Raw genomic sequence first — 12,405 nt, 5'->3', positions numbered from 1 at the left:
AAATCCTGGAGGAGGTGGAGGGCGTGGGTGGTGTCACGAACGTAGGTGGGGCCTCTTTCCACCTATCACATTTCCCCCGCCCCTCCTCCAAGTCCCTCCTCCCTACCTTTTATCTTCTCCTGCTGAACACTCTCTGCTCATTCCTGAAGAAGGGCCTGTGCCCGAAACGTCGAATCTCCTGTTCCCTGGATGCTGCCTGACCTGCTGTGCTGTTCCATCAATAAAGTTTCAACTTTAGTATCTAGTGGCTCAGGGAAACCTAAACTCCCAATAACTGAAAAGGCTGCGGGTCCGTAAGCTGTCAGGAGAATTGTTGCTTTTCATCTGCCCCAATGTCTTTTGCCTGTAAAAAAAAATGCGCAGAAGGATCAAATGAGTCAAGCTTACTGAGGAAAAGCATGATGCCAAAAATGCTTACCCCAACTTAAAGGCAGCTATCGAGAGTGAATTTCTTCAGGGGTGTGGTTTGCTGAAATCACTACTGAAAAAAACTCCACATAGTCCAATACCCTGTCACCAAGTCACCCTTAATTTACACATGGAAAGTCCTTGACACTGATCCAGCTCTCTCAGCCAGGCAGGATGTCCGACATTGTTTTTACCTGTCAGCCTGGGCTCCCTAATTGAACCTGATTAACAGCCCCATTCTGGGAATTGATGTTCAATGCAGTATACCTGGCTGACCTTGTAACCATGGGAAATATCAGAATATTATTGGATTTCTTTCTTTCATTTTTGTTAAGATAAAATCTGAGATGAAATCCTTCTGATCTACTGTGATGGATTGAAAGTCAACTTTAGGGAGTTTTGCAACATATTTTGCAGTGACGGTCAGTTACGTCTCCATTACTCAATGCAAAATTGTTTCTTCCTCTACTTTATTGATACCTATATTTGGTATGCTGTTGTAATCCTTCATGATTTCACTGACAAATCGTCTTCCCAAACTTTACTTCAGAATTAAAGTTCACATTAAAGCTTCAGGCACTCATTTCAGCGAATCACATGTAAATTTAGACAAATTTAATTGAAAATGCGGTATCAGTGAATTGTATGCGTTCCATCACGTTACTGACTCCAACATGCAGGGCTTTAACTTTTATGAATATAAGAATAACAGCAGGAATGGACTATTGAATTCTTTTGACCTGCTCAATCAGTCAATATTATCATGACTGAGCTTCGATTTCACCTCCACGACCCTGTCCATTCCCCATATCTCTCGATTACTTGAGAGATCTAACATTTTGCTAATGCCAATGTTGACTTTACTCAATGATAGAACCTTCTGATGAAGAATTCCAAAGAAGTAATTGCTGCTTACCTTCGTCCTAAATGGATAACCCTTTACCCTGAAACTGCGCTTCTTGAAACCCTTGCCAGGAGAAACAACCTTTCAATATCGGCCCTTTCACGCCCCTTCAGGATCTTGTATGTTTCAATTAGATCAATTTTCATTCCTCTAAATGTTGGAAACCACAAGTCCAATTTACTCAGGTTTTTAGTGTCGACTGCATTAGCATTCCAGGAGCCACTCTTGTAAATTTTTGATGGATCAGTTCCGATAGCCTTAATAAACAGGTCAAAACTGTGTACAGGTATTGTCTGTCAAAGTCTTACACAATTGTACCGAGAATTCCTTATTTTTGTATTCCAGTCCCATTGCATTTGAGTTCAACATGGCAATTTTCTTCCTAATTACTTACCATACGTGCATCTGACATTTTTGTATTTATTGTACAAGTAAACCCAAATTTCTTAGAACATCAATATTTAAAAGTTTCACATTAAAAAAAGTTTGTTTCTCCTATTTCCAAAGTGAAGAACCTCAAACTTCTGAATCCACGACCATGTCACACAGTGTACCTATATCATCTTCATTTCATTCAGACGTTTTGTGTGCTCCTCGAAGTTTACATTTCCCAACATTGGTTATTCGCTAACTTAGATATATCATTCATTATCTTTGTATAAGTCATGGATATAGATTGTATACAATTACAAATTATTTTTCTTAATTTTTGGACAAAAAAAGGATTAGATTTTTAATCCTAAAGGAAAGTGTTTCATTTTAATTGCTATTCTTTACATAATATTAAAATTACACATTGTATTAACATTAATGCATGTGTGTAAATGCACATTGTTTTTTGATCAGAAGTCCAAAGGGGCTTCCTCCCATTCCTCTTCCCTTCTTCTTCCCCTTCTCCCCACACTTCTCCCTCCTCCTCATCTTTCCGTGCCACTTGACACAGACACACAATAAACACGAATGTCCTTGGCCAATCTCTTCTTATATAGCCTTTGCTTCCTGAACTTGAAATGAACGGTGAGTGGAAGTCAGCCGGCAGTTGAAAGTACCATATGTTTAACATAAAAATCCAAATCCTCCTCTTGAAACAAAATTTATTGATGTTTAATTAAAAACCAACATGCAAAATAATAGACCGACAATCGCAACATTGTGTAGATTGTGTGATTATTAGTTTATAATTGATAAGGCACCCGAATAGCATGTTTGCTGTGAATGGGAGTTGGGTGGATAATTATTGTAATTCAGTCTGATCAATGGCACGACAAACATACATGTGCAACTCTCTTGAGATCCTGCAAAAAGTATTCCATATAATGCCTCATTTCGGATTTTAGACACAGTTGCACATTGAACAAAATTACAGAACGATACTTTACATTAATTTGGTGGTAGATTGTTGCATTCGCCAATATTTCACTAATACGTCTTTTAATCCCCATATTTTGAAAGGTTTAAATACGTTCAAAAATAAGTTTTCAACAAATAATTGTCGCAGGTGAGCATTTAATAGATTGGATTTTCATTCAGTATTATTTTCAATCAAGGAAGTAAAGGTTGAAAAATTAATTAGATTCAATTATAAAATGTGCATGATTTAGATGTTGCAAATAGACTAGAATTTAGCTTGTGAATTCTTGGAGTACTAACTTTAAAAATATGAACTTCTGTGTTTCTGCATTTGATTATGGGGAAAACGGCAACTGTCAATTTTTGAAGTAATTTCAGTAATCTGGGAGCTAAATCAGAAAAAAGAATGTTTCCTGTAACAACTGATATATGTAAATCCTTACCTCCATTATCATCGGTTATAAACTGAAGGTTAAACTGAGATAAATAGTCTTTCAAATTAGCTTGTGCTTCGATCACGTTTTTATTAAATGACTGACTTGAAAGAATATTCACCGTGCAAAAATTTGGCAAAACCCGGAAAGTCCAGCTGTTGAGTCGCAATGCTTTTTTACAGGAGTTCAGTTAAGGACATCACATTTCCAGAGTACAAAGTACCAACCACGAATCGATTTAAGCGACTTAGACTGAAATCAGTCGAGACAAGGGAAATCTTGGGAAATATTTGCGACATTTATAAAGGTTTACTGCGGTGTTGATTTATGTCAGACAGCTGTTCCTGGATTTGGCAAGAAAAGTCTTCCTTTTGCTCGTCAGGAAGACCGACGTTGATGATGCCTCCCACCGCCTCTCCCCCCAACCCCCAACCGCCCCGTCAGTTTCACAGTTTCTAAGCGACGGTTCTTACACATTAACCTCATTTTGCCGCTAAGGGGACGGGGGCCCGGGAGTGTTCTGCTAAACTGCTTCCCTTTTATCACTTGCAACACACGTTGCTTCTGGGCTTTACGCTTGCAACGTGCGGTGCCTTTCTGGGGACTCTTTCATCTTTCTGCAGACTTTTCAAACGATCACTTGCACTTTCACTGTCGTGAACAATGTGACTTCATTCTTCCAAAGACAACATTAGTTCAGGCGTTCTTTCGCCCGGTAAGTCACGCTTTGTTCAGAGAACTATCTTCATTTGATATGTACGGATTCACTTACATTATAGTCACTATATTTTTTTTTAAAAAGGAACAAGCAACTCCAGGTTCTTTTCTTTAAAGTAACATCGAATACCATAACAAAGCAACTCGGAAATTCAATGAGACAGACGGACGCGACGAGATCGAATTTGTCAAAAGAAACAATTGTATCCAAAAAAAAAGTCATTTTAGTTGTTCAGTCCTTGTGTACCGTGCACTATGTTACGATACATAGTCATATGCACGGCGGGCCTGTACATTTGCAATTTCATTCTATTGTTTGAGCCCGCCTGTGCTATTCCAAGCCAAGCGCGGCTGGGTCGGAGGTCTGGGATGTACACTATTGCAAACGGCTTGTGAATCCATTCTGTTCCCCGACCACGCACTTTGAAGATATTCAACGCTGTTTTAAAGTATGGCACTTTAAAGTTCCCCTTTTTTCTCAGCCACGTGCTGAGGGCTGGGGCTTTAAGGAAGTCTTGGAACTTTTTTTCCCCCGGCAACAGTCCGACCAGACTGATTGAAATGAGTTAGGGACTCATTTAAATGAAGAGAAGCGTGTTGTTTGAACGTCAGGATAAACCAATCCCTGTGCAACTCGATCCCAATAGCGGCGAAATCGTATTTTCACTCGGTTCCGGCCAAATATGTTGGTGAGCAGATCAGGCTTTGTCACACATCCATTGTTGGCAGAGGAAGTCATATCGCTTTCACTGTTCGGAATACTTCCCAACCTGCATGAAAAGTTATTACAGTGTTTGCCAGCGTCAATTATTGAATTAATTCACATCAGAGAAATTCGTAAAGCTTAAGACGAAATAGAGGCCTGTGCTGGCTTTGTGATCTGTCAGTTAATGACTAGATCCCGGTGATGGGAACAAAGACCTTCAAACTCAATTGCAAACACACAGCACTCCTCCCAATGTTTTTAATCTGGAATTGTAAACGCGCAAAGCTGATCGTTCGGGCATATTAACGATTAGAATTTTCCAGCAAAATTATTTTGAAATGAACAATTATCAAAAATAATTTCAAAGTATTCAAGTGGTAACGTTGAACAGTTGCAAAGAAAAAGGGGGGACATTTTCCAAGTTTGTCTTGTGGGTTCCTTTAGGCAAATGGATCAGTATATGTTAAATACTTTATCAAAACAGAGAAGTCTAGGGAATCGATTACTTCTTAGAAATTCAAGGAAAAGAACAATGGACCTATCAGATGAATACCTAAACTTTCCAACTCGAGAACCTAATTTTCCACTCCACTCACCTTTAATTTTACTCAGGGATCCTGAATGTTTGAAATTGTGGTCTCCTGTGGATTGTGGAAGCTAAGGCTGACAAACAGGTCCTTGAACTAAAGGGCAGTGGAAAGTCATGGCGAACGAGCTGAAATGTGAAATTGAGGCCATGTCTGAATCGTCTTTTTGAAAAGCAGAGCAAGCACAGAGGCTGTGTGCCCAACTCATTGAGTCATAGTCATAGAGTCATAGAGATGTACAGCATGGAAACAGACCCTTCGGCCCAACTCATCCATGCTGACCAGATATCCTAAATTAATCTAGTCTCACTTGCCAGCACTTGGCACATATCCCTCTAAACCCTTCCTATTCATGTACCCATCCAGGTGTCTTTTAAATGCTGTCATTGTAACCAGCCTTCACCACTTCCTCTGGCAGCTCATTCCACCTCTGTGGGAAAAAGTTACCCTTTAGGTCCCTTTTAAACCTTTCTCCTCTCAATTTAAACCTATACCCTATAATTTTGGACTCCCCCCAACACAGGGAAAAGATCTTCCTATTTATTCTATCCATGCCACTCAAGATTTTATAAACTTCTATAAGGTCACCACTCAGCCTCCGATGCTCCATGGAAAACAGCCCCAGCCTATTCAACCTCTCCCTATAGCTCAAACCCTCCAGCCCTGGCAACATCTTTGTGAATCTTTTCTGAATCCTTTCAAGCTTCACAACATCTTTCCTAAAGGAGGGACATCAGAATTGCACACAATATACCAAAAGTGGCCTAACCAATGTCCTGTACAACATGAACTCCCAACTCATATACTCAGTGCTCTGACTAATAAAGGAAAGCATATTAAATGTCTTTTTCACTGGCCTACCTACCTGAGACTCCACTTTCAAGACTCCTGCCATATTTCTATTTTTTTTGTTCTCTGCACATGTTCATTGGACATATTACTCTGAAACATTTATCAATTTGTAAGCATTTGCTTATTCTTACTTTTAATGAGTTACTTTTTTTTCATGGTTTACTTTCCTATTTTCTTTAGAAGTAGCAGGTGATTGGTCATAAGAAACACTTACAATTCAATTTTTACTAATTCTCTAAACTCATTCTTGTGTGTGACAATAATATTTCCCTTTCTGAACAATTAAGATTGAATGGGTTCCAAAAATAAATTCCACAATCGGGACTATTGCACAATTTTGAAAGATAACTATCCCAGATGTTAATGTATCTTCCTTTTTTCAACTGTGAATCTATTTGAAGTTTGAACATTGTTTTGACCCCTGGTGAAAACTGAGAGGCAGTGGGAAGGGAGTGTGGTGCAATTGGGGACCTGTGACAGTCATCAACAGGGAAGAGAAAACCTATGAGATTCAGGGTCGGGTGAAGCAAAGCAGCAGCAATTGCCATCTCAAAGGTCATGACACCAGAATTTCTGCTAGGAGACCCACCTAAAGTTTGAACTGCCACTGTGAGAAGGTCTAGTTAAAGTCAAAGAGAGGAATTGACCCAAATCAAGCCATGCCGGATAAAGGTAAAGTCACTATTGTCCCACTCTTTCAGAGACAAGTAACTATTGGTGATTTAACCTAAGAGTCATCATACATTAAGCAAAGTTGAGACCTTCATGCTGGTAAACCCAAGGAACTCATTAATGACTGTCGGTGAGATGTTACTCATGCCCTCCTACACATTAACAGCAAAGAGGTGGAATTAGTGGAGAGTGTCAAGCTCCTGGGAGTGGTCATCTACAACAAGCTTTCTTGGACTCTTCATGTGGATGCACTGGTTACAAAGGCCCAACAATGTCTCTTCCTCCTCAGGCAGCTGAGGAAATTTGGCATGACGGCGAATATCCTTGCCAACTTTTATAGGTGCGCCATTGAGAGCATTCTGTCTGGATGTATCACTACCTGGTATGGCAACTGTACCATTCAATGTTGGAGACGGTTACAGAGAGTGGTAAACTCAACCCGGACAATCACAAAGGCCAATCTCCCATCTGTAGAGTCCACCTACCAGGCCCGCTGTCAAGAAAAGGCTGCCAGCATTTTCAAAGATGCATCCCACCCTGGCAATGTTTTTCTACAACCTCTACCATCGGGGTGAAGGTATACATACCTGAACACACGCACCAGCTGATTTCGAAACAATTTCTACCCTACTGTTAGAATACTGAATGGACACAAACTCTTAACATTTGTCTGTCCCTGTGTTTTTGTTTTTGCTGCTGTTTACCTCCTATTTACTTATCTGTGTTACTTTGTAATCTGCCTGTATCGCTCGCAAGACAAAGCTTTGCACTGTGCTTCGGTCTGCGTGACAATATATTCAATTCAATTCAAAGTAACTTAAACCAGTGAAGGAGTTAAAATCACAATGTTTGTCTCATTCTGCATTGCAAACCAGTCATCTAGTCAACTGAGCTAGCCAATCCCCAAAGCCAACACTACACTCGGTATAAAAGGTTCCACTTTTCACCTTTACCATTTTTATTGGCAGTGATCTTAAGTTTGGAAACTGCTCTCTAAGGAGATTTGGTGAATTTCTGCAGTAGATCTTTATAGATGGTAAACAGAACTGATTGTTTGTGGGGAGCGGACTTGATGGGCCGAATTCTGATCATATATCTTTTGAACTCATGAGGACTGTATGTTTATGGATGTGATGCTAATCAAGTAGGCTGCTTTGCCTTGAACGATGTTGAAGTTGCACTTATCCTGACAAGTGTGCACCAATCCATTATAGTCCTGATTCATACTTTCCAGTTTGTGGATAGACTTTAGGAGTTGGGGGTGAGTTGCTCACTGCAAGATTCCAAGCCTCTGACCTGCCATTATAGCCACAATAATAATATGGCTTGTCCAGTTCAGGTTCTCGTCAATGGTAAAGTCCAGGTGTTGATACAGACAGATATTGAGGGATAGTAATGCCATGAAATATCAAGACACAATGATTCTTTCTTGTTGAAGATAGTCATTGCCTGCAACCTGTATGCCACAAATGTTACTTGTCAGTTTTCAGCCCAAACATGATATATTGCATTTGGACATAGTCAGCTTCAGTATCTGAGGAGACACAAATGGTGCTGAACATTGTACAATCATCAATGGAACATGCCCAATTCTGACTTTACAATAAGGGAAGATCATTGATCAAGTGGCCGAAGATGGTTAGTCCTAAGGACCTCCTGCAGATATATCTGGGAGCTAAGATTACTGATCTTCAAAAACCACACTTGCCTTCCTTTGTGCCAGGTATGACTCCAAATCCTCAGTGGACAATTTGCCCCCTGTATCCCAATGACTCCAGTTTTGCTCTGAGTCATTAATGCCCCTCTTGCAGCCTTGATGTCAAGGATTGTCACTCACATCTTACCCCTGGAATTTAGTGCTTTTGTCCTTGTTTAAACTAAGGCTGTAATGAGGTCAGGAGCTAAGTGGTCCTGAATATCAGTGAGCAGGTTATTGCCTAAGCAAGTGCTGCCTGATAGCACTGTTGATGATACCTTCCATCATTTCACTGCTGACTGAGAGTAGACCGATGAGGCACTCATTGGTCTGGCTGGATTTCACTTGTTTTTTTTGTAGAGGGCATACCTGGATAATTTTCCACATTGTTGCCGAGATGCCAGTTTTAAACCTGTACTGGAATAAGACTGCTCGGGATGTGGCAAAATCTACAGCACATATCTTCAGTACTTGTGCTAGGAACCTTAAACTTTACAGTATCCATTGCCTCTAGCTCATTCTTGATATCATGTGGAATGAATCGTATTTGCTGAAAACTAGTGCCTGTGATGCTGGGAATCTCTGGAAGAGGCCAAGATAGATCATTCACTCAGAATTTCTCACTCAAGATTGTTGAGAATTCTTCATCCTGATCTTTTGCATTCATGTGCCGGGATTCTCAATGATTCAAGATGGGGGCATTTGTGGAGCCTTCTCCTCCTCCAGTGAATTGTTTCCTTGTCCACCACAACTCATGTTGGGATGTGGCAGTAATGCATAGCTTACTGCTGATACATTGGTTAGACAAACACTTAGCTTTGTCTTGCACTTGATGTTCACGCAATTCAGCATGCAATTAACCTTGTTCTTTTTGTAGCTCACCAGGTTGACACATCATTTTTATGTATATCTGTTTCTGCCCCTGTCATGTCCTCCCACACTCTCCTGATTTGATGGTAATGATAAAGTGGTGAACATGTTGGAGTGTGAAGCTGCAGACTGAAGTACAATTCAACTGCTACTAATAGTCTACAGTGCTTCATGGATGCCCAGTTGCTAGCTCTGTTAGAAGTCTCTTCCATTTAGGACAGAGGTGGTGCCACACAACACAGTGCAAGGTATCATCAGCGTAAAGGTGGAACTTCAAAGCCACAGGGACTGTGTGGTGGTCACTCTTATTGATACTGTCATGTAAAGATGCTACTGTGGCAGGCAAATTGGTGAGGCTGAGATCAAATGTGTGTTTCCCTCTTGTTGGTTCCCTCACTATCTTGCATAGACCCAGTCCAGTGTCTCAGCCCATAGGTCTCTACCAGCTCAGTCAGTAGTAATACTGCTGAACCTCTCGCAGTGGAAACTGAAGTCTCCCTTGCAGTGTATGTTCTGCACCCTTGACCCTATCAATGCTTCTCAGTATGGATGTATACTGATTGTTCACCCAGGCGGGATGGTATATGGTAATCAGCAGGATGATTCCTCAGCCATGTTTGACCAGCTGATGAAGGAGCAGCGCTCCGAAAGCTAGTGCTTCCAAATAAACCTGTTGGACTATAAACTGGTGTCATGTGATTTTTAACTTTGTTAACCCCAGTCTGACACCGGTATCTCCAAATCATAAATAAGCAACAATACCTCGAAGCCATTGCCTTCCCCAAGTGAAGTATTTTAGGACACATTGAAATCATAATTGACACTGTTTTCAGTCAAGAAATTTAGTTTATACAATCACAATAATCTTAATTTTTTTTCCTGTTGCATTTTCCAAGTGTTACAATTTGCGTTTTGCAAACTGAACTGTTCCAATGTGAAGTAAAAATATCAACCATGTTCAATGCATTGCACACAAACGAAGTTGTTGATTCATCAAGAATGTTCAGCATTGAGGTGCCTTTCATAGATCTTTTCATAATAATAAACCTGATATAAAAACTAGGAAATTGGTAAAAGGGGACTCTTAAGGCTTTTGAACGGTTTCAGTCTCAGTTATTCAAAGACTGATGATCTTCCACTTCAAGGCCATTTTTTTTTTCCTGCACTCTCCTTGTATCCCTTAATGTTTGTAATATGAAGACATTATCAATCTCAGTTTTGCAAAGTGAGAAAACACACTAAAAACATCTGAGACTCCACTATCCGTTTGGGTACAGAATTCCAAAGATTTACCGCATGACAAGGGAAGAAGTTCCGAGTCCCCTCAATTTTAAATAGCCCGTTCGTTAGCCTGAGGCTGTGCGTCGCAGTTGTCACCTCGTTCCCCCCAAACCCCGCCCAAACATCTTGCAGGTACGCGCCCTGTGGAGATCTGTGTTTAGATGCGATCACGTCTCGTTCCTTCTTGGTTTCAGTGAACTTCAGTTCAGAATTAAGGTTTACAATCAAACTTTGGTTTCAGTCACATTATTTTTTTCTCTTAGACGTTTTTCACCGAACTCCGAACAAGACTTCTGATCCAAGCGAAAGCAACCAAGATGAAAAGCAGTGTGTGTGGAAGAAATTGGGCTCAGATGATGGTGATGAAGCACTGATAACTTGTTTTGAGGTGTTTTAGATGATGAAAACTGTGTTTGAACATGCTCGACTCCACAGAATACCATAACAGTACGTTATCAGATAAAAACGGGCAGTGGACAAAAGAAGATTTGAGTCTGGTGGAAAAGCCATTGGCCATCAATGGTGTGGAATCAGGGAAAATCAATCAACTGAATGGGAACTCAGTCCACGCATCTGGAAATTCTAATGCAGGATCGCGAAGACAGTACGCGTTTCATTCTTTTATAAACCAAACGGAAGGTCCTGTTCTCATCAAGCCTATTGGGAAGTCAAAAGGATTAGTTGGGTCTGATATCCAGAATTCAAAGATCAGGAATAAATCCGCAAAGAAATCCGTGTTATCTTCATCTGCTGCTATAACCTCCGTTTTCCCCAAGACAAAAAAGGCAATGCTGAAGAAGATGAAACCTGTGATTAACCCAGATAATAACTTGGCATTTACAAAGGAAACATCTGAAGAGGGCTTTGAGAGTGGGGCAACAATGGGAGACCATCAATTGACCGATGAGTATTCTAAGTCTAGCTATGAGGACTGTGATGTTGACACCATAATGATGCCATCTAAACTAAAAACTCCGGTCTTGGGTTCAGTGGATACACTTGTTTATCAAAAGAAGAAACGCAAACGCTGTGGGGTATGTGATCCTTGCATGAGGAAAGATAATTGTGGGGAATGCAGCAATTGCAAGAATCGCAAGACTGGACATCAGATCTGCAAACAGAGAAAATGCGAAGAACTGAAAAAGAAACCTGGTCTCTTTCATGAGGTGAGAGCATTTTCAAGTTTCGGGGATTAAGGATTAAGGGAATTTAACAATATGTGTAATTTGGAGATTTCTCATCTTTCTTATCAATTTGCAAGGAGCACAGAAGTGGAGGGAAACATTGTCAATTAAAAATAATATTAACACTACATAACAATACAAGAAGAAGCAGAATTTTTAAAAATGCCTTTTAAAATGTCAGTTTCTCTAGCTATAAGGATCAATCCAATAAATCAAGGATTCCAGCAAAAATAATTGACATGGAATCTGAAAAAAAGCCTATCAGCTAGGATGGTCACATTAAGATTATAATTTCAGTTGTTGCAAGCAATTCTAAAGCTGAGAAAGATTATAAATGTAATTCGGTATACTGCAAAATGACACAGATTGCATAACCAGTACTAAAGATATGCTTTTGTACGACCTGGCGAAACTGGCTCAGCAGTGGCCTTCTAGGCTTGAAGTCAGAAGATTGAGGCTTTAAGTGTTGCTCCAGAGACTGAAGGCATTACATCCATTCTGACACTTCAGTATGGAAGAAGTGCTGACTTTTTTCAAATAAAATGCCAAGCCAAGATGCCACATATGTTCAAAATACAGTGCAGGGGCCTTTGAGGGATGGAGACAAGCAAAGTCTGAGGGCTAATACACAAAATGAGAGGAAGGCAAGTGCAGAAATTGGAAAGGAGATTTATTAAAATGGTGGAAATATAGACGTTAAATAGACATGGAGCAAACACATTTATGGCATCTAAATGCTTCTTG

The 12,405-nt window shown here is 40.2% G+C and overlaps 1 protein-coding gene across 1 annotated transcript in view; it reads left to right on the top strand.

Annotated features, from left to right (window-relative positions):
* Positions 1 to 2,422: 2,422 nt before the first annotated feature.
* tet3 (tet methylcytosine dioxygenase 3) overlaps positions 2,423 to 12,405 on the top strand; it is a 368,466-nt gene continuing 358,483 nt past the window's right edge. Inside the window, exons 1-2 of the mRNA XM_043681513.1 lie at positions 2,423 to 3,811; positions 10,741 to 11,643. Of these exons, the coding sequence (XP_043537448.1) occupies positions 10,897 to 11,643 (747 nt within the window). The 5' untranslated portion in view covers positions 2,423 to 3,811; positions 10,741 to 10,896. The remainder of the gene's footprint in view (positions 3,812 to 10,740; positions 11,644 to 12,405) is intronic.

This window comes from Chiloscyllium plagiosum, chromosome 42, assembly GCF_004010195.1.
Source record: "Chiloscyllium plagiosum isolate BGI_BamShark_2017 chromosome 42, ASM401019v2, whole genome shotgun sequence".
NCBI classification, from domain to species: Eukaryota; Metazoa; Chordata; class Chondrichthyes; order Orectolobiformes; family Hemiscylliidae; genus Chiloscyllium; species Chiloscyllium plagiosum.
Note: the sequence above shows the minus strand (reverse complement) of the source record. Positions and strands in the feature narration are given on the sequence as shown.